The sequence below is a fragment of the Pomacea canaliculata genome, linkage group LG2 (genome assembly GCF_003073045.1).
Source record: "Pomacea canaliculata isolate SZHN2017 linkage group LG2, ASM307304v1, whole genome shotgun sequence".
Classification (NCBI taxonomy): Eukaryota; Metazoa; Mollusca; class Gastropoda; order Architaenioglossa; family Ampullariidae; genus Pomacea; species Pomacea canaliculata.
Genome location: NC_037591.1, coordinates 14,830,178 through 14,857,855, shown reverse-complemented (window position 1 = coordinate 14,857,855; position 27,678 = coordinate 14,830,178). Strand labels below are relative to the sequence as shown.

General features: G+C 38.8%; 1 protein-coding gene across 1 annotated transcript; it reads left to right on the top strand.

Annotated features, from left to right (window-relative positions):
* The first annotated feature begins 586 nt into the window (after window positions 1-586).
* On the top strand, window positions 587-27,678 carry LOC112554544. Its single transcript, XM_025222358.1, has 41 exons — window positions 587-655; window positions 1,189-1,263; window positions 2,118-2,265; window positions 3,336-3,505; window positions 3,646-3,823; window positions 4,113-4,300; window positions 4,834-5,027; window positions 5,494-5,629; window positions 5,899-6,092; window positions 6,475-6,658; window positions 7,555-7,733; window positions 8,339-8,486; window positions 8,884-9,062; window positions 9,331-9,493; window positions 10,810-10,982; window positions 11,495-11,657; window positions 12,176-12,407; window positions 13,019-13,149; window positions 13,555-13,569; window positions 13,924-14,048; window positions 14,663-14,771; window positions 15,140-15,315; window positions 15,717-15,933; window positions 16,294-16,559; window positions 17,470-17,710; window positions 18,216-18,458; window positions 18,830-18,961; window positions 19,526-19,723; window positions 19,905-20,153; window positions 20,465-20,672; window positions 21,098-22,203; window positions 22,373-22,495; window positions 22,905-23,030; window positions 23,433-23,561; window positions 23,810-23,932; window positions 24,385-24,648; window positions 24,982-25,098; window positions 25,302-25,430; window positions 26,014-26,148; window positions 26,364-26,651; window positions 27,108-27,678. The coding sequence occupies exons 1-41, from the start codon at window positions 640-642 to the stop codon at window positions 27,140-27,142; spliced, it is 7,605 nt and encodes a 2,534-aa protein (XP_025078143.1). The 5' UTR covers window positions 587-639; the 3' UTR covers window positions 27,143-27,678.

Sequence of the window (27,678 nt, the reverse complement as noted above, 5' to 3'; positions counted from 1 at the left end):
CCCCATCCCACACACACGTATGAATACAGTATATATATATAAACACACACAGTCACGTACATACACGTACAGACTTATAAACATCATTAAATTTTCGTTTTTTCCAAATGACTTATTTGTTTATAAATCATACTCTTATTTAAATAAATTCGTATGCTTTATCTAATGTTTGGTTTGTATATAAGTCTACGGAAGTGAGTTTTACTATCTATATTTTGAGAGCAAGATGTCCAGACCTAAATTAAAATCACACCCTTGTTTATTTTGTTCTTGTTGTCATAATTTGGTGCTTCAATTCCTTTCTAGAAAATCCTTTTCATTATCAACCTTGCGTTGTTTTTTGTTGTGTGTTTTTTTTTTTTTTTTTTTTTTTTTTTATCGTGTACAAGCTATGTAGCTGTTGGCACGGTCACACTTTGAATAACAATGAAGAACCTGAGTAGACCACTGTCTAGTACTGTACTCGTGAGTTCGATCATAAGCTGAATGTTTCATTATGTAATCAGTGATTTTCCCGATCATAAAAATAGTCTGTATCATTGTCTAAGAAGGAACAATAGAAATGCACTTCATGCTCATTCTGCCTATAAAAGGAAGGGAGTTAACGGAAGGATTGCACTCCCTTAGCCTCTGCCAATCATGCATCTCTGTAAAGGTAAGAACTAGATGATGAACTATACTTCAGAAAGTAGACTCTATTATAATCAATCTTCATAAAAGAACTTTCTTTCCTCTCCTTCTATTTATCCTTAATTTGTCTTTCCGTGAATAACTACCTATATGCATACATATGCACATACACATATGCAGACTTTTATGCAATTTGCGTTTTGTTGGTGCGTTGTGTTTGAAGAAATAAGTATGTACCTGTGTATTCACTCATCAAGGCCATGTATTTGACAGCAGGAACAGTTACTTGCCATATAGACAACCAGCAACAATAGTACACAGAAAGGAAGAAAGAAGACAATTACGAACAAACAAACTGCACTTACAACATTTAAAACAACAAACCAAACTTTAAAATGATTTCATATTTTGCCGCATGTTTTAAATTTTTTATTACTCTTATTATTAATAATTTCGCTGTTATAGTTGTAGATAATATTCTCTTGCGTTATAGCATGTATATATAGTTCCTCCAGTTCCTGATCTTTTATTTGTTATTTACTTTCTGTTCCCTCACAGGCTGGAGATGGCAAAGGCGAATCCTTGCAATCGTTTGTTTCGGTTTCTTTCTTTTTCCTCAAGTGAACGCTCAAGGTTAGGTTTTAAACTATTTTAGCCACTTTTATCTGAATAGTTGCTCGTTATTAATGACAGCTGACGACAGCCCCTTGATGAGTAGTTCCGGTTCATAGAGAAAGGGTGTGTGTTAAAGGGAGATCATGAATCAATTTATAAACGATTTAAAGTCTTCAGCTCTCTTCCTCTCTGTTTAATTCGGTTTATCTCAACGAGTATTTTATTTTTTATACTGATGGCTAATGTTGCTTAGCTCAAGGGAGAAAGTTTGTGAAAAATCCTAAACTGAAATATCATAGCAACACATATGTTTGCGTCTCAACGAACAACGATATGTACGGTGTATACATTTTACTTAGAGTTTGCTGGGTATTGGAACTATCCACCTGTACATCAAGTAGTGACAAAGAGATAAAAAGTAGTAATATTGGGTTTGTACTTAAATATGTTGTGTACTACTCCAGTTGAACCACTTTATAATTGACACTACAGCCTCATATGATACCGTACTTTTACCTTTACCCTTAACTTGAAGGATTTCGGGTAATTACTTTTTTAGTCACAATCTTAAGTAAGAATATTTCCAAATGAAAAAAGAAATTATCTGCTTAGAAATAAAAGTAACCATGTAGCAGAAGTAACAACATAAGATACGGTAGTGTTTTAATTATTTTAAAGTTTTGATTCATATGAGATTAACGATGCACATAATTTTGTTTATAAAACATTATGCTCACAAAAGTAAGGTTAGTAAAAGATTAAGGTACAATTATTATTGTCGATACTTTAAAGAGTGTTTTTCAATGCACATTTTTGCTTTTTTCGGCCTTAGCATGAAGCAGTGATGCGCATTCTTTCCATTTTCTTGTCAGCGGAGAATGATGTGCGACTGGTAGACGGACCTAACCCGTATGAAGGACGGCTGGAGGTCTTCAAGGGTGGAGTCTGGCTTAGTGTTTGTAATTCGTATGTCTCTAGACAGTTTGGAAGCGTTGTCTGCAAACAGCTAAGCTATCCAGCGTAAGTAGTCAAGTCTGACCTCGCAGGTAGTATGTTGTGACACAACAAGTTAAGTTTCGTAACTACGAACATGAAACTTATATTCAAGAATATCTTAGTAAGTATGCATCTGCTTTGTTCTCGCGGAACCCATTATTACACGTCTTCGACACGCCAGAATTGGCACTAACCGACTAGAAAAAAACTATAGCGTGACATTATCATGGATTCTCACAGTTTTAGTTGCATGTACATGTCTTCAATAACCAGTAGAAAAGATGTCACTGCATTAGCTTAGGTAAGAAGGTATTTTATCTCGTTAACGGTCATAGCACAGGGCTTTGGGTTTGTGTCTGTACATGCGGGTCAAAAGAACCATAGAGAGCAGAGAATCCCCAGGTTAACCCGGGTGGTTGCATGTAAACTTGCTTCATGGTGGAGTAATAGCGACCCCGTATTTGAACTTGGCTTGTGGGACAATCCACATGCAGATAATATCTTGTCCTCATTAGCTTTGTCATGGCTGGTTGCAGCCAACACTACACCACGCTCACTCAGTTTTCGAGTGGTGCTGTGTAATAAAGCTCAACCCGATCTGTTTAACTCATTCATTTCAAAGTCAGGTAAATTAAGCAGAAAAGCTGACTGGTACTTGTCTTGGAAATCTCAAACAAAAGCGTCTTCTATCCGTAGTTATTAAGCAGGTGTTCATATTCTACAGATGTTTCTTTTCCCTGGCACGGCCATTATAAAATAGTGGCAAAGATTTCATGACAGTGACATGATTTGGGTTCCGGACAGTGCCAAGTAGTTGTAGAGGCGACAAGTTTGTTTGTGTTTATTTTCTCAATTTTATCCCTGGGAAACGACTCATGAAACGACTCCCAGTGAGATTGTCCCCAGTGGACAGCAGGTCCACATCTTCACGTTAGTCACCCTGCCTAACACATGCCCATAATTGCTTACATTCTTACTTTCTTTGAGTAAAAATTGTTACAGTGCTTGTGTACGCATATATGACATACAGACATTCACACAGTAACATAAATATATACATATATATTTTTATGTATGAAACTCTTTTTATACAGCAATGGCGCTGTGTTGTACAACTCCAACTCCTACGGTCAAGCTCCAGGAGAAATCCTTAAAAAGAGAATCAACTGCTACGGACAAGAGGCGTCACTGTCAAACTGTACTTTCACACCACAAGACCAGAACTGCGATCCTGTCTATACTCTTGGAGTCAGCTGTGATACAGGTCTGCTGAAATAAAGACAGAAACACACATGTAGACATATTCCCTTGCACACAACTGTCAAGCATAAAATAAGTAAAAATGTTCACAAAATGAATTGCTTATACAACAGCCAATGGTTCATATTCCTGCATCTGTTCCAGGTCTGTCGACGGTGCAGACAGTTCGCCTAGTGAACGGAACCTCTCAGTACGAGGGTCGGGTAGAGGTCTTCAAAGCGGGTGTGTGGGGCAGTGTGACGGATACCATAGGTTATGCAGAGCGACCCTTGCGCAAAGCGATAGCTGCCAATGTCGTCTGCAGAGGGCTGTTCGGAACCGGGTACCTCTTTGTTGTCGTCACAAACATTTACTCGTTTAAGAGTTTTTACATCCTGACTTTGGGCACTAGGAGCCATCACATGTCACTAGTGGTCGAACTTCTTCCCTCTCACAAGCTAACAAGGGAGGGGTGAAACATCAATGTAACTCATTCACATTTTCATACACAACCTATTTGTGATCACAGTCATTTTTCAACTTTTTTCACTTAATTTGCATTTTGCATTAATGAAAACTTTTAAATGACAGTGTTTACATTTTTAATAAATAAAATTGTTAATTATGTGTAGGTTTGGTGGGTCCATTGTGCCCAAAGGTGAAGCGACTCTGCGTTTTGGAGTAGCCAGAAGGCGAGCCATCCACATGACTTACGTCCGCTGCGAAGGAAATGAGGAGAGTCTGCTGAACTGCTCTTATTCTGATGTGTGGTATCTATATGAATCACTTGAAGACAGCCTTGCGGTCATTTGCAAACCAGGTATGCTGTAGATATAACAATGCTCGACTGGCATGATTTTTTCACGCTCAAGAACTTAGTACAGGCACATTTGCACGGATCAGTACTGTTAGCATTAACATATGTTAATTGCATTAAAATTACATACTATCTTTAGTGTTTGAACTAAAAAGTTTGCTTCAAGAATATTTTAGCCGATAATAGGTTTTCATTGTTTAATGTCGAAAACATTTTCCACCTTAAAGTAACTTGGCAATCAGTGTTCGAAGTAATGGGCGTGTAAATAATTCCTAGTTAGTAAAACACACACCCACAGGGTGTGTGTGTGTGCGTGTGAGAGAGAGAGAAATGGTGTTTAGTGTGTTTGTGTGATTGTGTGTGTGATCGTCCGCGCACGTGCAAGTGTTTACCTGTTTTTTGTGGGTAGGTGAGAATGAAAAACCGTTCATAAATGTCTCCATTGTTCGTATGGTTCTAAGATGTGGCTTACAAAAAAAATTTGAAAATTTTATATTTTTTTCTTCCGGTTTGGTTTTTTTCTCCCCTCGCTCAAGTTCCAAATGGTTGCAACGTGTACATTGAATCACCCAATGGAACACTGTCATCACCGGAGCTTCCAGAAAGCGCAGTGTACAACAATAACACAGACTGCGTGTGGACGATTGTCAGCAAATCTGACAAGATTCAAATGAGTGTTACAACTGTTCTGATAAACTCCACATTAAATCCGTCATTAAACACACTTCAGGTATAATGGAAAGTGGATTTAATTTTCTTGTTTTACTGCGTGCAATGTTCTTGATTGTATTGTCAGCTTCGTCAACAGTCAAGACATTTGAACCAAGCATATTTATTTCGAGCGTAAGTGTAGCGAAAGAGTGAAACAATTGTACTCTTGATGTCCCTGTCCTAACTTTACAGTTTGACAGTAAGAGCACGACTTTTTCCTTCTCTCTCTGTCATACTATGAACATATAAAACTACACTCGGTAGTTTTTACTGAGTCAGCAATGAGAAATGACTGTTTACATGTGCGCCATTCTCCACCTTAATGGAAGACATTCTATAATCACTGTATTTATGTATGCCGTTCCGTCCTGTCTATCCGTAAGCTCATAAGTTTTCAAAGAAAATGAAGACTTGGCAGTAAAAAAGATCTTTCAGTAAAAGACTCTGCTGGGTGCTCAGGTAAAAATTGACCATTTTAATTCTAGATTAAAGACAGTGATGCTGCCTACACTTTGGCCTACATCCAAGGTCCTACTACAGTGAGGTCCTCAGGAAAAATACTTTACGTGTGGCTCAAAGCTCAGTCTGGAACAAAAGGAATTCAATTTCAGGCCTCTTGGGGTAAGATTCCTTTAAAACAAAACATTGTTCCTTAATAGCTTTATATTCATATGCTATTTAAAACATTATACAGCCTGCTATTTTAAGCATGAAACCCTGAATGCCCTGAGTCTATTTCACTCTGTCATCTTTATTACCTCTCACGTTCCTGTGAATCGAACGATTCAAACACCACAATACACACAGACAACCTAAAAATTGTACTAAAGTTTGTTTGAAAAGCGTATTAACTAGTCTGATTCTGTTAGCAACTTGTTTTTTATGGGCAGATGTTCCCCCATGTTTTCAACAATTCTCTAGGACATATGATGGCATCCAGTCGCCAAAATACCCCAGTCAGTATCCGCCTAATATGAACTGCACGTATCAGATTTTTAAAAGAAAAGGTGTCTTCATCAGGTTTGTGTTCTATGATTTCGCTCTGGAGGATCCTCAAAACAATGTATGTCAAGACTCACTACAGGTATGCAAATTGTGAATAATGAAGTAAAGAATAAGTATATTATAAATCGATACAATAAATACCACGACATACAACATACCCCGAAAGTCAGATTCGTTTTTCAATAGACAAATATTCAACGTTCGAGCTTGTTTTGGCACAGGTGAATGCCATGAAATATCAGTGATTAGGACGTAAACGTTTGGGACATTGGATCTTTGGTGACCATGCTGAGCTAAATCCAAACGTGTTGTCCACTACATTTGCCAATAATTATACTTCCACTACAACTGGACTATGGTGGACTCAGAGATATGACACTTTGACATTTCTTACTGTTAAGAACTGCCTGAACAATTTTATTTGCAAGAGTCATGAATGTGTATTTGCAATAACTTCACAGATATTTGACGGTGACTCTGAAACATCTCCTACTGTCGGAGGTCCACTCTGTGGAACAAGTCGACCTGCTGATATAATGACCAGCATACAGAACTCAACGATGGTTCTCGTCAGGTTTAGATCAGATGCCGTCAATACGACTGTTGAGAAAGGATACAACATTTACTACTATCAGGTGGAGCCAGGTAAAATATCCCTTTTATGTGCACTCTCATATACTTGAAGACCTGGCCGCCAACCTAGTCCATGTCAGCAAAAACACCAGGGAATATATGTCAGTGTTACTGTTAGGAGCACAACGTTGCACACATGCAAATACTACGTCCACGCGTGCTTTTTTCTCCGAAATTCACAAAGACTTGTCACAGAGCTTCTTATATATTATAGGGAGTTTCTTTTTTTGTTGGTTGGAGGCTATACGGGCTACAAGATATTTCAAAATACAAACAAAATAGGTTCTTCTCTTGTTCGTCTATCCAGTCTCTATCGCGCTGTCACTTAAATTATTCTCAAAACCGTTCCAAAGTTAATACAAAATTTGTTTACATCTAATAACTTATCTAGGCAAGGAACTCTCATTTCTGGTCTCTTTCACTTTCATTATCAATACAATGTCATTCGGTGACACTTGCATATCCGAGAACCGCAACCTAATTCAGACATAACCCTGGTGAACACTATTTACTGACATGTCCCTCCGTACCTCGTGCTCTCCGTTCGCCACATACGTACAGGCGGCCAAGGGTGATAACCCTAGTCCGTCACAGTTACATCACTAACTAATATCCCTGGACTGCTGGCAGACTCACAGACAATTTTTTTTTCCAGTTCACTGCTAAAACAAGGCATTAGACGACATATAGCTTCTGGTTTGATCACATTCTTTGTTACGGCTCGCCGAGACTAACAGCGGATCACTTCGCAAGAGGCCAAGAGTGAGTCTCGGCGTAGCGACATCAGTCCATCAATACACGTCCATGGTTATATACTAGTCACATATCAAATATTAACATAATCCAATTCGACCATAAAGACAGAAAAAAATAATAAATAAGAGGTGTGCTGTACGTGTTTTAAACAGATGCAATCAGACCAGGTAACTACACTGCTGACAGCGGTACTCTTACAAGTCCTGGCTACCCAGACATTTACAAAGGCGAAGAAAGTGTCATCTGGACCATCACGACAAAGCCCTACAAGACTATCACACTCGTATTTTATGACGCTCACTTGTCGTGCTGCTATGACAACGCGATAAATGTAAGTCATATATATATATGTAGGGGGGATGGGGCGTTTCTATTTTGCGTTTTTGATTTTAGAAAAGGTTTGTGATACAGATATGTAGGTTTGTGTAAACAAGGATAATACAGTTCGAAAGTCAAAACATTTACAATATTTTACACAGCAAAACGCATACATGCAAAAATTCTTTGCAAGATACAGCGCAAACTTCAGTTCTCTCCACAACAATGTGCCCCCCCCCCCCCCTAGTTGTCATCAAGTCGGCGTGGTAACATGGTGTGGCAAAGTTCTCATTAAAAAGGCTGTCTATTTTAGCATGCATCGAGACGGCGACTGAATTTTTCTGCGAGGAAAATGTCATTAAAAGTTTTTGTCTTTTTATTTGGCGTTTACTTAATTACATTTAGATCGGTAAACTCTACATTGAATCAGTCGCACTAAATTATTTATGTATGTATAGGCACAAAGCATTTAAATTTCATAGCTTCTTTGCTTAATTTCAAAATATAACAATATTGTTTGTTCCCAAAGCAGCAGTTATTTCTTTTTAGTTCCATAACAAGTCATAAAAGACTTCTGGTACGTACACTTTCTTAACAAGACCTATGTTTTGGATGCAGGTCTATGACACGAACTTCTATAGAGGCTATGATTTTTTCTGGTATTCGACGTTTTCGTCGATTGTTAGTGACGGAAACAGGCTTGAAATTACTCTGTCTTCCACATTTGACAACGCAGTGAACAAATTAAATGCTACTTGGACAACAGGTTTGGCAGTAATCTATCATAAAATTAATAATAATATTTATACGAGCGTACTTGTGAATAGGGCATATGTGAGTGTAAACTACCTATAAAGGTATGATGGCTTTTATGTTTTAAATTGATTCCCTCTCCTGAAAATTTCATAGTAATTTCTTACTTTAGTTTCTTCCTTCTTCCATACGCATAATAGTGTGTAAGTGTGAGGTTTGTAAATTTGTATAGCTGTATACGAATGTATAAGTGGGGAGGGGGGGTTGTAGATTGCCTAACTGCTTACAAAAGTATGTGTGTAAATGGGTTCCAATTTGTTTACTATATATCACATGACTTGACTGCGCCATCTTGACCATTATATTATTCTTTGATTTTGATAACTTTTTCTATTTTTGGTATGTATCAGAGTGTAGGCAGGTGTTCCGAAGTACGACTGGAAACATTACCTCCCCTGATGACCCAGATTTTAACACTTCATCAGCAGCCTGTACTTACATCATCAGACAAGAGACCAACAACTTTATCAGGCTTCAGTTTACTGCAATCAACTTGGAAAAAGATCAGAAATGCAGAAACTACCTAGAGGTAAATTATACAAGTAGACGCACAAAAATATGCACAAAAAAGGAAAATTATTAAATACAAATAAGAAAAATTATCATCCAGCGGCTGTAATTACGAGAAAATCAATCGAGATTTTCTTTCTAGGTAATGACACTAGGCTAATTTTATGGTGTTCATAATACAGGATATCCAAATTATAAAAATATGTCAAAAAGATAATTCACTGTTAACTGATAAACTAATCGACTTATTTAATATATAAATGATAATTGACTTTAACGTACTGCAGGTACACGATGGTGGCACAGAATTGTCTCCCGTGCTTGGTGAAAAGTTCTGCGGGCTGTCCTTTCCCCGGTATTTGATCTCCACTCAGAACATGGTGTTCCTAAAGTTTAGCACACAGAGTGGACATAACAACTTCAGCCTGACCTACTTCTCGTATCCAAAAGGTAAACCGCATCTTCTGTGCAATTATTAATTGAAAAAGCAGTCTTTATTTACTACTCCTAAAATTCATTTAGATGAGGCAGTGGGCTTGAGCTGTAGAAATTGCCTGACATACGTGTCTGATCTACCCCGTCTATTACAGCAAATAATTATCGGTTTAACTGTCAGCATCTGCTAACATGAATCTGCCTAAATTTGAAACTGCTAATATTCCTGGCAGAGTTTTCTTATAGAATATAGAGTATCAACAGTCAACGACCATAAAAATGGTGTATCTGCAGGCGAAGCTTCCTCTCGTCTCTAGCCTGAAATAATTTTACCCCCACCAAAAGTCACGTGACTCAAACTCTCTGTCTCTCTCACATAATAACAACAACAACAACAACAACAACAACAACAACAACAACAACAACAACAACAACTATAATGAGGATTTATGTAGCGCCTTTCCAAAGATTTGCTGAGAGCGCTTTACATAAATCATAATAGACTAAATCACAGACACGCTTACTTCTTACTGACTGATATACTAAGTAAAAACAGACAACGTTATACACGTTCATGGTCAGGACAGAGTGACAGTGAAGTACAGGTAGTCCTCGGGTTACGACGGTCTCGAGTTACGTCGTTTCGTGGTTACGACGCTCATTCCCACTTACAAGCGAAAGTAGACTCATCTGATAACAGTTCATCAAAGAAAAGGAAGGCCATCAACATGGAGATGAAAGTGGATATCATAAGGCAATCTGAGAAGGGGAAACAGCAACAGAAATTGGCAGGTCATTAGGACTTAGTCGTTCGACTGTCGCTACGATTATCAAGGATAAAGATCGCATCGTTGAACACGTGACAGGATCTGCTCCTATGAAAGCCACAGTGACAACAAAGCGTAGTGTACTGCACAATATTTTACTGTACTTATGTTTATTGATAATTATGTAGGTTGCTGTGTTAGGATAGGTGTTTGGATAGGCTAAGTGTTTGCAGTACTGTACTGTTATTATGGTATAGTACTGTATGAACGTATGATCCGACTTACGTCAAAATTCGGTTTACGACGCCGCGTTAAGAACGGATCCCCGTCGTAAGTCGAGGACTACCTGTAGTTGTTCTAAAAAGATGTCTGAAGTTTAGACTTGAGTGTGGTAAGAGAATCTGAGTGTGGAAGGTTGACGGGTAATCCATTCCAAGTTGATGGGGCTTGGAAGGAGAAAGACCTCTTAGTATGAATTGTTTTTATGTATCTTTGTATTATTGAGTTATTTAAATAGACACTTTATTTTAGATTTGAGAACTATCTTTGTGTTTTATGTATCAGATCAATGGTTCGGATATTTTCCTGGAAGCATTAGCTCTCCTAGTGACGCAGATTTCAAAACACCACCAACAGGGTGTGGTTACATTCTTCAAGAAGCGCCAGGCTACTACATCAGTGTACATTTCTCATCAATCAGCTTTGAAAAAGACAAGACATGCAGAAACTACATAGAGGTGAAGTAGTTTTTTATGAAAACAGGATGTTCATAAAATTCTTTTGCAATTTGTGGGTTGTTTTTTTTTTAAAAAAGAACCTTATACGCATCCTAGCTGTTAGTTTACTCATTTGCATACAAATAATAAATATAATATCATGTCGCGTCATTCACGACCGGATCATGTTCTCTAGATTTTATTTTGTGTGATGCCTTAAACTGACAAAAAACAAACAGCTTTTAAAAAATGTGTCTCTAGTTTTGAGAATTAAATGGATAAATCAAATTTGCATTTTCTTTGACACATTTAAGAAATTTTATTTAAAATTCGTTACAGTTTTCGAGGGCCTAACAAACAAATTTCTAAGGACGCAACTAACTAAGCTTTACAGGGTATCAGATAGAATGTTTTGGTAGGTATCATGCATAAAATCGTGTTCATCTATTCAGCTCCAAATCATAGTGTTTGAACCAGTTATAGTTATATATTCCAGATGTGGTCCATTTCACAAGAGTTAGATTTGACTTCAGGTACACGACGGAAGCACAGAGTTCTTCCCCCTGATCGGAGAGAGGTATTGTGGTACGTCACTTCCGCCGACACTGATCTCTACACAGAATATGGTGTTCATCAAGTTTAGCAGTCAGATCGGTGTCAACAACTTTACTCTGAACTACGCTTCGCATCGAAAAGGTGAATATTTATACTGTAATGACCCGCACTCAAAGTCACAACCAGCAATATTCAAAGCGGCTTCAGTGCTGTTAAAAATTGAATTTTGTTTCTTTTTTAACGGCGTTATGAGGTTTGTTTGAGCCGGCGTCATCTGCACTGTTTCGATCTCAGTCGCTAGATCTAACTCCACTCAGTTCTAGATCTTTGAAGTGATTGAGCGCGTGCGACTGACGTGAAAGATGTGCAGAAAACACGTTTAGGGTCGGCAGACAAAAGGAACAAAACTTTAGATTGTTTCTGCCCTCTAGAGTTGGCTTGCTAGTATTTTTAAGTGACGAACACAACGCTAACTTGAAAAAGAAATCAATCACACACTTAGCAAGGGAGAGCTGAAATTCTGTCAATTAAAGTCTCTTCTGGAACTTTAAAGTCCATCTAAAATTGCTTTTACTATTATTTACGCTACGCGTGATATTTCTGTGTGTCTGTTAGAGAAAATGCTGTGGCACTTTTAATGTGAATTTGTATTTTTGAAGAATGCGACAAGGGCCTGATGACGGACAGTGAAGGAAGTTTCACGTCACCTGGCTTTCCTCTTGGGTATCCTAGCAACACCTACTGCGTGTGGACCATCAGTGTGAACAAGGCAGCTGTCATCGACTTAACTTTCGACGACTTCTCTGTTGGCGCTTTAGGAGGTCCCTGCCAGTATGCTTTTGTAAGGGTCTATGATGGGCCAATGGTGGACGCCAGCAGAGTTATGACCACGTGAGTTTACAAAGGGAACATTGGTCACTTGAGTGTCTCATCTTTCACCTTTTTCTTCACGTTTTGTGATGTTCTGTATAATTACCAAAAATTACCGCTTGCAATATATCCGAAATTTTACCGTCTCTTTTGTAGTTGTTTCGTGTATAGCGTAAAGACATTTTAAAGATTTGTTTAAACGATTCTTTTATAGCACTAAATTCGTTTAAGAACAATTATATTCTTTTGAAAGAGGTTTTGCCGATGACTTTAAATAAGCAGTTTTTGTACACTTATACCGTACCAACAGGGGTGCCGCGAACAGTATAAGCGGCAAAGTGTGTTCCGCTAAGTGTGAGAGACAACTTTAACATTGTGCATTGGATTTGCCTGCATTTTAGACTGGAGGAGGAATGATAGAAAACGTTTGTAGTCTAGTGGCGAGTGGACTCAGGTCCATAGCTGAAAATATTTTGTCGGGTTAGTGACTGAAAATTATTATTAAGGCACATCTTGATTTAAATGTATTAACATTAAAAATCTTCGTTTGAGTCGCTGATATTTAACTAAGAAGAGCGTCGTTCATTGCTATTTTATTTTAACCCTATAAACCTAGTGTTGTTGTGTAACAGCTTGTGTGGAACTACTCTGCCACCAAAGCTGAGGTCCACCGGAAGCAGTCTGACAGTCGTTCTGAACGTCTTCGGATCACTGGTGAACGCTAACGGCTTCCGAGCGTCATACATCGCAATAAAGCCAAATGGTCAGTAAAGTCTCCTCTGAGCATAATAAACCTAATTATACGTATACATATGCATCGAGGTTCTGTATATAGATTTATATATGAGCAACATGTAGACAACTATATATTTGTCTAAAACAATGGTAGAATTGTCAACAAAATTCTAAATCGTATAACTTTTGTGCAATGAGACTGTTAGTTATATTCATCGTATGTCTGAATGGCGTCGTCAGTGTACGGTTGGAATATGATGTGTTTTATATGACAAAATTAACAGACGGTAGCGTGTTTACTAAGGCCTCATTATGACACTATTTGTGACAGAGGGCGGCAATCTGTATAATTGCATTCATATTAAAGTCCTTCTTCATTTCTTTGCGTTCTTTGTGCATGATTGCTGGTTATGAAATGATTTGTTTGTTTCAGGTGGACTTTCAAAAGGTGACCACTCTCTTTTTTTTAAAACAAGCATCTGTTAATGAAGAAAAATATTACTAGTATGAATCAAGCAGTTTGAAATCAATATGTAATCTATTACCATTCTTAATGTGCTCCAAGACTGTTTCCCGGTTCGACATATTCACATCCACTAAGATACCATTTTCCAATACCTCGCAACATGTATGTTGTATACACATGTATCATTCATAATAACACCCGTTTTTAAGACGAGAACGATGTGCATGGCATATTTTATAAGCGTGTTTCAGGCATTTGTGACATCTGTGTAACACATCATGACATTACTGATTAAATCCAAGCGAGCTTTCTGAAAATCTTTCTTTGACTTTTTAGGTTTTTATCCTTACGGTGTCACTGCCAACGATGGGATGCTCGGAGCTTCACTGTACGATGCTATGACAGTTTGGTTTCCAGACGATGGCTTTCCGTTTGGAGAGAGTCAGCAGGAGTTTGTCAGTGTAAGCTCTCGGATATAATATGAACATTTAATTTCTATGTCACACAGTTTGATGAGAAGTTTTCCAAGCAACAGAGAATTGATGTGATCTGTGTATTGATTGAATACTGGTTACCTTGATTCGTTTTAGAGACAGCATGCGTAGGTCACATGACGCAACCAAAAGGTCATAACCTTCCCCACCTCCACCCCAACTCAAGTGTCGATAGTAAAGTATTGGATTAAAAATTTTTATTTGGTAAATGGGAATTATTCACTACAAAACGAAGAACTGACTTCTATAAGTAACTCTGTGTTGATACAGGGCTAGCTAAAGGTAAGATTAAGTGTACGGGGGATAACTGACATGAACTATTTTTCCTTATTCATGTGGTATTACCTCCCTTAGCTCTTTTCTTTCCTTTTGCAAAACGTTCAACCGGCAATTACGGACTGAATCTAAAGAATTGTGGAGAAAGTAGAAGGAAAATGCAGAGAATTTTATTTTGTTAACGCGTTATGTAATTCCTTACTTCGATTCACATAAGCAATATTTTTGAAAGTATATTAATTCGACAACAGTGTTTTAGCATTTGTTGAAAGTTTTAAGATGGTGTTGTGCATCTACATTTTCAGGTTGGTAGGAATGGTATCGTGTCCTTTGAAAAGGGAATTCCTTGGCCGAGACTTGACTCATCCCGCAAAATAGTCTGTGCTTACTGCACTTACATCAACAACGAACAAAGTAAATAAAATCTATACCGTTTATTCAATATGTGTAAATAATTCGTTCACAAAATGGTCATTGACTAAAGATTTCAAATGGCAAAAAACAAAAGAAAGAAGAAAAATTTAAATGCTCTCTCTCAATGTTAGTTTTTAGTAATGTTTGTTTAATCATAAAAAATTCAATATTTAAATATTTAAATATACAATATTTAAATTATTTGGGTAGAAGATTATTTTCAGATTTTTTTCTGCGACTGCTGATATTTTAGCGAGCTACAAAAGGTGCACAGTTTGTTGAAAAAAGAGAGATAATATAAACCTACATAATATACATATCTTCCTACGAGAAACAAGACAAAGTATAACCCTATTCACTTCGTGCAGGTGTGTACTACCATGTTTATACTGACCCCGTCAGCGATCGTGCAGTACTGGACAAAGCCACGTACGATGTCCAGGATTTCACGGGGTCAGCGACCTTCCAGGCGAGCGCGGTCATTGTAGTCACGTGGGATCGTGTACAGCAGTACTTCCCGTCTGTCGATTACAAACCGACTAACGTAAGGCGGTGATTTGTAACGCTGTGTACAAGTACATGATAAGAAGTTGCAGGATATTAGATGTACCTTAACAAAATTATATCGCATTACTTATTTATGCTTCCCTCCCTTTTATTGTTTAAGTGTCTTTTGTACATATATCCGCACGCACGTATACACAGACAGACATAAAATCACATTCGCAAGCATACAGGCACGAAATATTATCAGGAGGTACAGAAAAGAACAAATAACAATGAGTATAATCATATTCCACAGATTGTGCGTGTGCTACAAAAGAATTTATCGAAAAGAAGTGTAGGGAAAATGCAAACAGATGACTATTGTCCTCGAGAGACTTTGATAACAAAGCTGAAAAGACCAATGTCACGTGTGCTGACGACAATACTTCTGTCATACAGATGGGTGACGCCACGTTTCAAGTGGCCCTCGTCACGGACTGGTTTAACTCTTACGCTCTGCTCCAGTACCGGGTGGGTCACATGAACTGGCGCTACCCAGGCCGCTGGTACACGATAGAGATGGGTGTCGCTAAAGGATTCATGACCACCTTCCGACCAAACGTATACTCAGGAACTGAACTGGCTTACGTCATCGACAATTACTATGGAAACACAGGTAGATCTTGGCCCAAAATACACTGTTTTTTAAAAACTATTTTCTTCTGCTCATAATCTTTTCTTTTAAAGTCATAATGAGATATAATATAAACACCATCTATATCTCTTTTACGGATGGATGATCAGTTGAGTTCACAACTGGCAATTGAATGAATGAGTCAAAGAAAAGCAAGAACCGAAATACTGAAATACCGAGATACCGAGAATGGAGAAGAGAATGGGGAAGTTACGTGTGTTGTAAGAAATAGTTCTCAATTAGTATATTTTTTTTAAGCGTATAATTTTGTACAGTTTTTGTTCATTTGTTTGTTTGTTTGTTTGTTTGTTTAAAACGGTGTGATTGTACTCTCTTTCTCAGGATACAAAGGGTACTGGATTTACGAGTTGGGAAAGATTCCAACTAGCTACTCTAAGATCTGTAAAGACTGGTATCGCAGAAACAAGAAGCTGAATGCTCAGCGAGAGGTAGGTTTTGCCGCCCTACCCAAGTGCCCCTGCTCCAGGAGAGGCATCTTCAGAGGTATCGTCAACCAGTGGAGGTTCCATCGCAGGGACGAGCAGAACTACTTCGAGTGCTTCATCCTCAATGTGGCTCGCACAGGACAGTTCGCTCCCTTCGGAAAGGTGTGTGTCTCTGTGGATTCCTGAAAAAGTCAATGATATGTTTCGGCAATACTCACACGTAAAACTTACTCAAACGAATATAAATAATGGAATTAGTTTATGTACATTTATGTGTTTAAAATATGTGTTTCTGCCCACAAAGATTACTTTCAAGCATTTACCGTCGTAACTCGTATCTAAACAGTTTTTTTTTCTAAACTCCACTGAATGTTTAAATGATATTTCCACAAAATTACATAATACACGCAGGAAAAGCACAAATGATCCTAGTTTTAAAATTTGTGTCACTATCTTGTATGATGGTACGGTATTGGAAGCTTAATGAATCGGGCTCACCTGAAGATTTATGAAAACGTGTGTAGATTGATCATTATATTTAAGATTCATTTATTAGAAAGTAGTAAGCTCACAGCTTCTTTAGTAAACAAAAGAAAGCAAGAAAAGGTACAAACTGCTGAGACAATAAGAACAAAGATGCAGAACATAGCAGCAAACTACTATCACTACTTCTACAAACGAATTTGTTATATTAAAAGGCAGTTTCATTGTTCTCTACCGGTAAATAAATACATTTGTATGTCTCTTTTATGCAAGTTGACATAAATAATCAAGGTAAAAAATAAGTTACAGTTAGAATGTTCATTATGGCACTAACCAGATTATTTGTACATGATGGATATTTGTGATTGTTTTGTACTTGTATTTTTAGAATTTCTTGTGTGACCAAAATGTTTCGAAAAATCATTTCAATCGTCTAAGAATGGCAGGTTGATGAACTGATAGACTAATTATGTGATGGTGCATCTGCTTGGTGTGTGAAGAAATGCGGTGTGAAATTATAGTAAGATGAGTGAGGGAAGAAAACAGCTGATGATTGATAACTGTACAATGAGAAATCTTGTCTCTGTAGGAATGTTGCTACTCGACCAATCCTTGGACACCAAATACTGACATGCTCATCACAACGCCGCCTTTTGCCGGGAAGTCGCTGGCCTTTAACCCCTTAGTCTTCGCTCAAGGGAAGCTGTACGACTCTGAGGACAGGATCCCACATGTTGCTTGTTGTGAGCACGGGACAAACAAAGAATGTCGCCGCTTTTATAGTCTTCGCCCCATCGGAGAGTGTGATCCCAATCCATCGTTTCAGTGGAGTTAGTAAATGAAACTCTTTAAGTCTTAGTCTGTAAACAACAAATTATAAGATCGTAGCATATAATTCAAAATAGTAGTATATTGGTATATTCATGCTGTCTTTGATCACACTATTTGAAAAAAGAAAACACTTTTGTTACAGTTGCAAATACAGAACTGCAACATAAAAACAATATAGCAAACAGCTTTTAGGATTTGATTTCAAAGTCAGCTTAACAGGAGGTACCTGAGTATAAGTTTATATCCTTCGATGAACTAGTTCAAATTCTAACAGGTCGTGTCTAGCGAAAACGAAATGACTAACCAGATGAGAAATCAAACTATTTTATAAATTGGTAGTAATGCAGAATTACGTGAACTAAATCAACTGTAAGAATAATTATATAGCATACTTTGTAAATAATGTTAATACAGTAGCGGTGAATTACCAAACCTGCACACTTGTCCGTAAACGTTTATGTACACGTGTTTACTCTTGCGTAAATCTGTTTCCTTTCTCTCCAGGCCCTTTGTACGGTGACCCGCAAATAACGACCTTTGACGAGAGGGCGTACCTCTTCAACGGAATGGGAGAGTTCATATTAGTCAGACTGGACACGTCAACCGTCAGTTTCACCCTTCAGGCCCGGACACAGAGGGCGGAGCTTCGGCCGGGAACGCCCACCAACGGGACTGTTTTTACGGCGGTCGGGGCGGAGGAGAACGGAGTGAGGGTCTTCCTGCAGATCGACCCCAACACTAACACCAGTAAGTTCCACTTTGTAGTCTGGATGTTTTTCTGACATGTGTTTAAGCGTTTGCACGTGACCGCACACATTTGCCAGCCAGCATGAGGGAACTCACTTAAAAATGCAACAGTAGCACATTTTTGAGAGAAAGACGTGATGTGTCATTTTATTGTTACCTGCTCTAATTAATCGTCACTTACCTTTATCAAAATTTGTTCGATTTAATTTTAGACGTAGGCTGAGATACAAAGTTCTTTTTTCTTTAACATATTTAGAAAAAAAATTGTAGGACTGGCTTTATACTTCCGATCCTCTGTGGAAACACAAGAGTGCTGTTGAAATCTGATATTTTTACAATGAAAATTTGCAGTCCTGTTTTGATATTTTCAGCACTGATCGTTTACGTCAACGGAACAGACTACACCACCCGTTTCTCACAAGAGGGAAACAATTTTACTGTGGATAACGATGATGTTATGCTTACCCGAGATAATGACACTTGTGTTGTTAGCTTTCCGTCTGGTAAGTGATTTTACTAGAAAAGTAATAACTACTTCTTGGGGTTTGAGCAATCCATGAAGCTAGCACTAGAAGTTACCAAAAGTTACCTTGGTGGTACATAGACTTTTGGCAAAAAGAAATATGTTGTGATGTCCAAACAAAGCTTTACTGCATCACGAACTTTCAAGTTATTTACGATGCACTGACTTCCTCGATGTGGGAAAGAGACCAAAGAATATGGCCACAGGAGGCAGCATCTCTAAAAAATTGTGTAGTGACAATGTTATCAAGTGTTGTGTAGTTTATATCTACATTTACGTCCTCTAACTAAATTTAGATGAGCCACCCTTGCAAAGGCTTTCCATTTAATGTAAAAGAAGTTTAAGGAAAAGAACAATAGAATATTACAGACTTTAACTAGTTGATCTTTGTTATGCAGAGATAAATCAAGATTTGACAGCAACATTTATTAAACTGTGAATCAACTGTTAGTTTTTATTTGAAGACTGTGCATAACGAGACATATTTATGATATATTACAGATTACTAGATTTACTAATTTATTCTAAACTGTATTTATAACAGGTATTAGCCTGCAAATTTACATCCGCATGAAAGCGTTGGTGATCGGGATAGCCATGCCTCGCAACTTCCAAAATTTGACTAAAGGGCTGCTAGGAAACTTTAATGGCGACCGGACAGATGACTTCATTCTGCCAAGCGGAGAACAGTTGAACAACAGTCTGAGCGAACGGCAGATCTTCAACTTGTTTGGCCGTAAATGTAAGAGAGAAATAGATTGTTGACATTTTTGTTGGAGTCTTGGTGCAAATGGCTGTAAAATTATGTACAGCGAAAGATCAGTCTGTCGAAAAGAATGTATGTGCAGACATCTATGCAAGCTCAATACCTACAGAAGACAAAGAAGATGTTAATCTCAACTGATTGTCGCCGTTGTCCTTAGGGCTGGTCAACACCAACAACAGCGTCATGCGATACGAGGCCAGAATGGGTCCAGCGGACTTCTATCGCCAAGACTTTCAACCTGTCTTCCTGGATGAGTTGGACCCGTCTCGACTAACACAAGCCAAGGTTCTGTGTGGAGACACCAACATGCCCTGCATCTACGACTTCCTGGCCACTGGAGACCGAAACTTTGCCTTTCAGACGTCAGATCTCCGAAACCTGTCCGACATCCTCATCCAGCAAAGCAGTCAGTAGTAGCAATAATAATAATAAAATAATAATGCAAAATTTTTAAAGAGCATACTCACACTTCTGAGGAACATGCTCTTAGTACTCAAGAACAAGAACCAAACATGGACAGCATACGAGGGACAGGAAACCAAACTTACGAACCACTGGGTCATTTAATAAGTGAAAGTTGTGTTTATTTATATAGAAATGATATAGAAATGATATTGTGTGTCATTACTTAGCTAACTCAAGAACAGATTGTGAAGTATACAAAATACACGGCAATATAATGTTTTGAATAGCAGTTCTACCTGAAATGTTTACCAGAAAACACAGCGCCAGTCCTACAGGTGCCTGACGTTGTTCACGTCACAGTCAACGTTTCTACGGTTTTCGGAGTCACTGGTATTGATCCTGACGTCACAGACAGATTAACATACCACCTAATGGACGCTGCAAATGGAAGTTTGAGTATCAACCAATCATCTGGTGCAGTCACCGTTAATCTGCGATCATTAAGCCCCATACACATACAGTAAGACAACTTTTCTTATGATGCATTTGATTAGCTGTTATAACTTTACCAAAACTTTCACTTATTTTAAGCAGACAACTAGATCAGAAAAAATTGTACAATTTACATTTTTCAGAAAAACTGTTTGAATAAAAAGTGAACATAATATATTGACAGTATACGCTATCATCTCACGAATACAATGTTAGCAACTATCATATAACTATGATTATACAGGTAGCTGTCAGGATGGAGTCAGATGAAGTTCATTTTCGGACAGTAATTATTTATCTTATCTGAATTCAAATTAAATGACTTTAGATGATGCTGTGCTAGAAGCAAGGTGTGCCATGAAAAAAATTCCTCTGTGTACTCTAAGACAAAGCAATGAAGGCATATAATGGTTAAGGCTTCACGGTGTCCATTGTTGATTTTTATTGTGTTAGGGTCTACGTTGTGGACTTCCAGGGCGCTCAGTCTCCCGTGGTGTCCGTTCCAATCGTCGCCTGCTCCGGGTGTTCAGGTCACGGCACGTGCAACATGTCGGACACTAGAGACGTGCTGGGTGACCACGACTTCCAGTTCGCTGTCTGTCGGTGCGGACCGGCCTGGGCGGGAGACAACTGCGAACTGGACAGAGACGGGTGCAGTGACAGCCCTTGCCACCCGCTTCGGAACTGCACAGACATACCAGCCAGTCAACAAGGCGCTAGTGATATCGGGTACGTTTGTAGCTCGTGTCCACAAGGGTTCTTTATGAGAAACTCTTCCCGAGATTGCTACGATGTGGACGAATGTAGCGACATTACGCTGCATGGGTGCGCCATGCTGTGCGTCAACACGTACGGCAGCTACGAGTGTTCCTGTCAGGAAGGCTATCGTCTGAGCACTAACGGCCATTCCTGTGATGACGTTAATGAATGTGTGGAGAGAACTCACGACTGTCAGCAGATCTGTAACAATACTGCTGGCGGCTTCCAGTGCGAGTGCGAGGCAGGTTACACCTACGACACTGCCTCAAAGTCTTGTATCGCAATTTTTAACTTTTCCCAGGTTTGCACGAACAGCAACTGTTCCCAGGGCTGCAGAGTGATGACGGATGCTGCAAACATCAGCCACGCGCAGTGTTTCTGTTATCTCGGTTACGACCTGGACCCCAGAGACAACGTGACCTGCGTGGACCGCGATGAATGTCGGGACAAAGTGTGTGACCAGGTGTGTAACAACACGGCGGGCGGCTTCTCCTGCTCCTGCTACGACGGCTTCGCCCTGAACAAGGATGAGCGCACGTGCTCGGCCTGCCCGTATCTCAAGTACGGCCCCGAGTGTCGCGAGACGTGCACGTGCAGTGGCAGGAGCGTAGCGTGTCATCCTGTACGGGGCTGCGTCTGTCAGGACGGCTGGACGGGCACCACGTGCATGGATGACGTGGACGAGTGTGTAGAGAACCCGGATGTGTGCGGCCTCGACCAGACATGCGTCAACAACAGGGGATCTTACTCTTGTGTCTGTCGTTCGGGCTACGCTACTAACGATAGTGGAGTTTGTCAAGGTATGTTTGTGAGTTCTCATTGTCCTGGCTACACTTTTATGTGATGATATATATATAGTCATTTGGTATATTCCCTTGCTTTTAGTTTAATCGTGAGAACGTAAATTTATTTTATAATAATTCTTCAACTTTCTTTACGACATTTTGTATTGCGAAATATTGTTTTTAGATGTTGACGAGTGTACTACAGACATCCCATGTCAAGAAAACGAGCAGTGTACTAACATTCCGGGTGGCTACTACTGCAGCTGTAAACCAGGCTACACCAGTGCTAATACAGTAAACTGCACGGGTAATTAACAACAAAAATATTGTAGCTGGAATTAAAGTACCAGTCTTATTAGCTTTGAGCAAGTTGCACTTTGCGTTTGTTTGTTAATGGCATGGTCAAAATCATGCAGAACAATAACTTACTGTACAAAACACAACTTGTTTGATTGATCTCTATTTCTCGTTTACAGCGTTCCTGCTTGAATGTTCTTGTTTACTAAAAAGGAATCATGTTTACATGTTTGAACTAAATGAAAAAAAAAAACAAACAAAGGAGCAAAATACATGACAAAGATTTTTTAAACTTATTCGGATGAATTGGCTAGGTATTTGTTGAAAAAAATAAGGAAACAGTAAATCACTACAATCTTTAGGGCTGTATACCTGCATGTTTTATGAATAACTTATTAATTATGTTTAAATGGTCTTAGACATTAACGAATGTGCAATCAACCGAGGAGACTGCCAGCACGACTGTGTCAACGTCCTCGGCTCCTTCAACTGCGAGTGTAAATACGGCTACAGACTCAACGCTGACCGCAAGACCTGTTCTCTAGGTACTTCCTTCTGTGTAGTTTAGTCCTTTTTTTTGTTTTTTTTGTCACTTCTGTTTGACATTTTTACATTATTATACGAACTTCGAAGAAACAATGTGTTGAGAATGTGCAGTGGCAGAAGGGGAACACGTACAACACTGCTATTGCAATTACATGATTTTTTTTATTCCCACTCATCATTAGTCCATTGTAATAAGCAGAACTACATTTCTAGTGCCGTTTGGGCATTTGTCAATAAAACAGTAAATTTGAATCGAAATCGTCAAGTACAACTTGCATCTCTTAGCCTCTCTGGGGGTTGCTTGCTAGAGAACCACACTAGAACTTATCTTTGTGACTGAGCACGAGCACTTGAGTGCAGACGTCAGCAAAAGTTATTTGTTCTATTTCATGTGACAACAGTGCGTGATGTTTGTACCAACACGACGAAGTGCAGCAAAGCTCACGGATGTACCCTTGACGATAACAACAACGACTTGTGTATCTGTAACAGTGGCTACGTTATTGACCAGACCACGCAAACCTGCCAAGGTAAGTTCGTAAAGAGACCGCGACAGTACCTAAGATAGTTTCCATATTTTTTTATTTGTATGTGCGAATGCATCTGTGTGTGTGTGTGTTAATGCATCTGTATGTGTGTGTGATATAAAGAGAGAGAATGTATTCCCTGCGAGATGGTCTGTTTGTGTATGTGCCTATTTTGCAGAACCCTGTCATTCTTAATTTTTTTTTTAAACATTATTATTTATTGTAAGGTTTTAAATGTGTATTTCCTATAGACGTTAATGAGTGCACGACGGGTGTGGCCAACTGTTCTTACACCTGTGTTAACACACCTGGCAGCTTCACCTGCAGCTGTCCTGTCGGAATGAAGATGGATAATGACGGCCTCACGTGCTCTAGTAAGCCGATAATTATGTTATTAAAATTAATATGACTGCATTTGTATAAGAAGCATAGACATTCTCGATTAGAGAACTTCGATGAACCCTATCTGAACACTTCTACACTTCAGTGATATGCAGAACCGTGACTTTTGGCCTAGTGTAGTGGTGAATATAGCAAAACAGGATAGGGACAAGCTGAACAAAACATTTAAAAAGGGAGGGGGTGATTGGGAGGGTGCAGAATGACTTAGAGACACTATATCACAAGTGTGTATATACAACAGACTACAGTTTTGGCCGAGGACTCTCATCATGTCCAACAGAAATTCGACAACAGACGCGTAGACAAAAGTGGTAGGCTTAGAGTTCCCAAAGCCAGAACCGAACGATATCTGTTCTCGGTATTTTGGGGGTTTTTTTTTGTTACTTTTATGCGAATGCAATTTGTTACGTATATCCTGTTACAGCCTGCTCCCCAGGGACGTTCGGACCTAACTGCACTCAAGTGTGCGCATGCGCATCTGGGGCCGAACGCTGTGACCCTGTCTCTGGTTGCGTGTGTCGTCAAGGTTGGGAAGGTGACAAGTGTGACAAAGATGTTGATGAGTGTCAGTCAAGGATGTCGCCTGCTAACTGTACAGGACAGAACGTAGAATGTGTCAACACTAACGGAGGCTACACGTGCAGGTGTCGTCAGGGATTCGCTGCGGACAACGACAGCGTGTGTCAAGGTTACAAATCAAACTTTTTTTGCAACGGTTTTTCTTCATTACAATATCAATCATTCTCTTATGAAATAGTCATGTATTAAATTTGAATATAGCAGTAGTATTTTTATAGAAAATAGAAAATGAAAGAAATAACCAAAATTAGAAGCAAGTTTAATTGAAGATTGTTTCACCATTTTCACAAAGGCAGTTGTATTCTTGATTAGTAACGTACAGATAAACAAATGTCTACCCGGATTAAATGAAATTGGTAATTATTCCTTAATTAATTAATGCTGTAGTAGTTATGTAAAAGTAGTGTCAAACTGATAACTTTTGTCGCTTTACTTTACGCAGATATCAACGAATGTTCTGAGCCTGTGTGCGACCAGCATTGCAACAACACCATCGGCAGCTACGTTTGCACTTGCGACAACGGCTTCTACTGGAATACAACCACCCTGACATGCAAAGGTATCACCAAGAACAGTTTAATTACTCGTTTGATTTGACAGACTTCGAGCAATAAATAAAGACAATGCTGCAGAAATGTAAAATGTAAATTACAATAATTTAAAAGGGATGTCATGCTATAAATGTGTGTGCCCTTTTCAAAAGTACTATTCTCTCCTTTTGTCATCTAGCAACAATTTAAACGTGTTTACTTTGTGTTACAGATGTGGACGAATGCGCGTCCTCGGGGACAAATGTTTGCACTCAAAGCTGTGAGAACACCGCCGGTTCATTCCGCTGTTCCTGCAGCGCGTCGGGATACATCCTCAACAACGACGGCTTCACGTGTAGAGGTCAGTTTGTGAATGAGCATCAAGTGAAGGACAAATAGTATAATAATCCTACAGACTAGCTCAAAGCGCTTGAAAAATATAGAAAGATAACACACAGGCAGAATAAGATCACATACAACGACGCACACAACATGAACCCGTGGTCTAAATAATGGATAATGGGATGGTGAAAGATTTGTAACCTGTAGTTGCACCCAGCTTGCTCAATGCAGCTGAAAACCTTTAAACTCCTATCCACAAAACAGTTGCAGTAGTAGAACGAACCAAAAATGCGCAAGTCATTTTAAGTTTGAAGACTTATATTACACGTATAGACGTGTCCTAGGGTCTCTCCCTCTTTTGTAATAGTTTGAGACAACGTGATAAGCAGTCTTTCTAAAAAGGCATTTGTTTGTTCCGCAGTATGAATGTTCTACCACAAAATTGCGTGTTGCATGAAAACAGGCATTCTTACAACTTGACCACAGTTTTTGTTTTATAAACTTTAACATTAGTCACAGAAAATGGAGCGATCAAAATGACAGGTCAGCTATGATTGTGTGACCTTTGAACTACCATTTAAACAGAAATGTGTGTATTGCAGCGTTGACGCTCTGCCAGCGGACTGACTGTGATGCTGTTAATGGTGGATGTTCTGTAGAAACAGACCAGGAAACTTGCTTCTGTAACAACGGCTATCACCTGCTTTCTGACGGTGCTTCATGTGACCTTAATCCGAGTAGGTATAGACTAGGGAAATACAATAGTAATTAAGATATGCATGAGATTTTTTGCCATCATAAACACTCCCTCTAAAATGTCTAGTTTGATACAGATTTTATGCTTTCAAATTTACACATTGTTCTTCTTACATCAAATAACTGGCGGTACCCGCGACAGTTTTCATTAGGATTTTTAAAAAAAAGGATGAATGACAGCGTATTTTTTTTCCAGTATTATCTACAGTAACGGCCATCATTTTAGAAGCCACAAGTAGTTCTTCGCAGACCTCATTGACAGAAGTGACATCACTGATCACTGGCAACTCAACGGAGGCGTCTAGTACAACTTTCACATCAATGACTTCGACAGCCAACGACGCTGCTCTCTCGACCGACGTCAGCAACACCACAGCCACAGCAGAGCTGACGACGGGGCAGATCGCCGGCATCGTCGTTGGAAGTGTTGGAGGTGTCGCCGCTGGTGCAACAGCAGTTGGCTTTGTGGTGCTGAAAGTGAAAGGTATGTTGACACACAATAGGAGGGTATAAACGAATAGTGCTGCTGGCAGTTTTGTGTTTTCAGAGTTTGTTTGCTCTCCTGTGGCGAATACACAAGAACACGGATGTGTTAAATGAAAGATCTCAACTCTGCTCCTGATATTTGCTGTCCAGGCTGTAGACATTTCTCACTGAGGGTGAAGATTGGTTAGATTAGAATAAATATGAAGTACTGAGTGCGACTGTAAAAATGGCTACCCACACGTCGGTGATCATAACATCAACTTTCTTAGGCTAGAATTCTGAGCCGTTCAGATTCGTGTGCGTTTGAGGGCTCTGCTATCTTTACTTTTATCTTTGTTGTTGCTGTGTAATTAGCCGTGAGGTAACGTGCATTACAAAATTCTTCTATTTCCTTTCGCGGAAGGTCTGTAATGACAGAAATGATAATTATTGTCAGTATTTTACTGTGTTTCAGCTCACATGCTGATAGGAATTCAACCGCTGCCTTGAAAACTGTTGTTCCAGCTCAAAGATGAAAATAAAGCACTAAGGACTCTTTCAAAATGTGATACAATTACCTCAGATTACAGAAGGACAAATGCCTGTGCACGATTTCTCTGTTATGAAATTCAATTATCTCTTCTCATTTAATGATAATATTTTCATATTTTTATTTTCCAATATTATTTATATGACTCTGTCTCAAATATAGAAGGACTGGGCTACATACATTAGATCAATTTTTAATAGAACTTTCCATTTAATTGGAAAAAACGACTGATACTTCCAGCCGTATGACTTTTATTGTAATCAAATAAACTGAGTAAAATTGTGAGTAAAAATTTATGTCTAAATAGTACTTCTTTTATTTGTTTATTTATTATTCAGATTTTTAAAGAAATATTTGTTAACGTTGTGCCCGTCGCATCTTAATTCCTTATTTTCCATGACTCTAATTATATATGGCTTTGTTTCGATTATGTTTTAATTATAATGTTAATTTTATTTGTGATAGCAATGCACTGTCTCCAGATACTGACGGTTTT

Bases quoted from the DNA above. Each gene is read 5' to 3' on its own strand.
- LOC112554544 (XM_025222358.1), top strand. The intron at 3,824-4,112 runs GTACCTCTTTGT...AATTATGTGTAG, and splicing joins AGAGGGCTGTTCGGAACCGG to GTTTGGTGGGTCCATTGTGC. The intron at 14,049-14,662 runs GTAAGCTCTCGG...CTACATTTTCAG, and splicing joins GTCAGCAGGAGTTTGTCAGT to GTTGGTAGGAATGGTATCGT.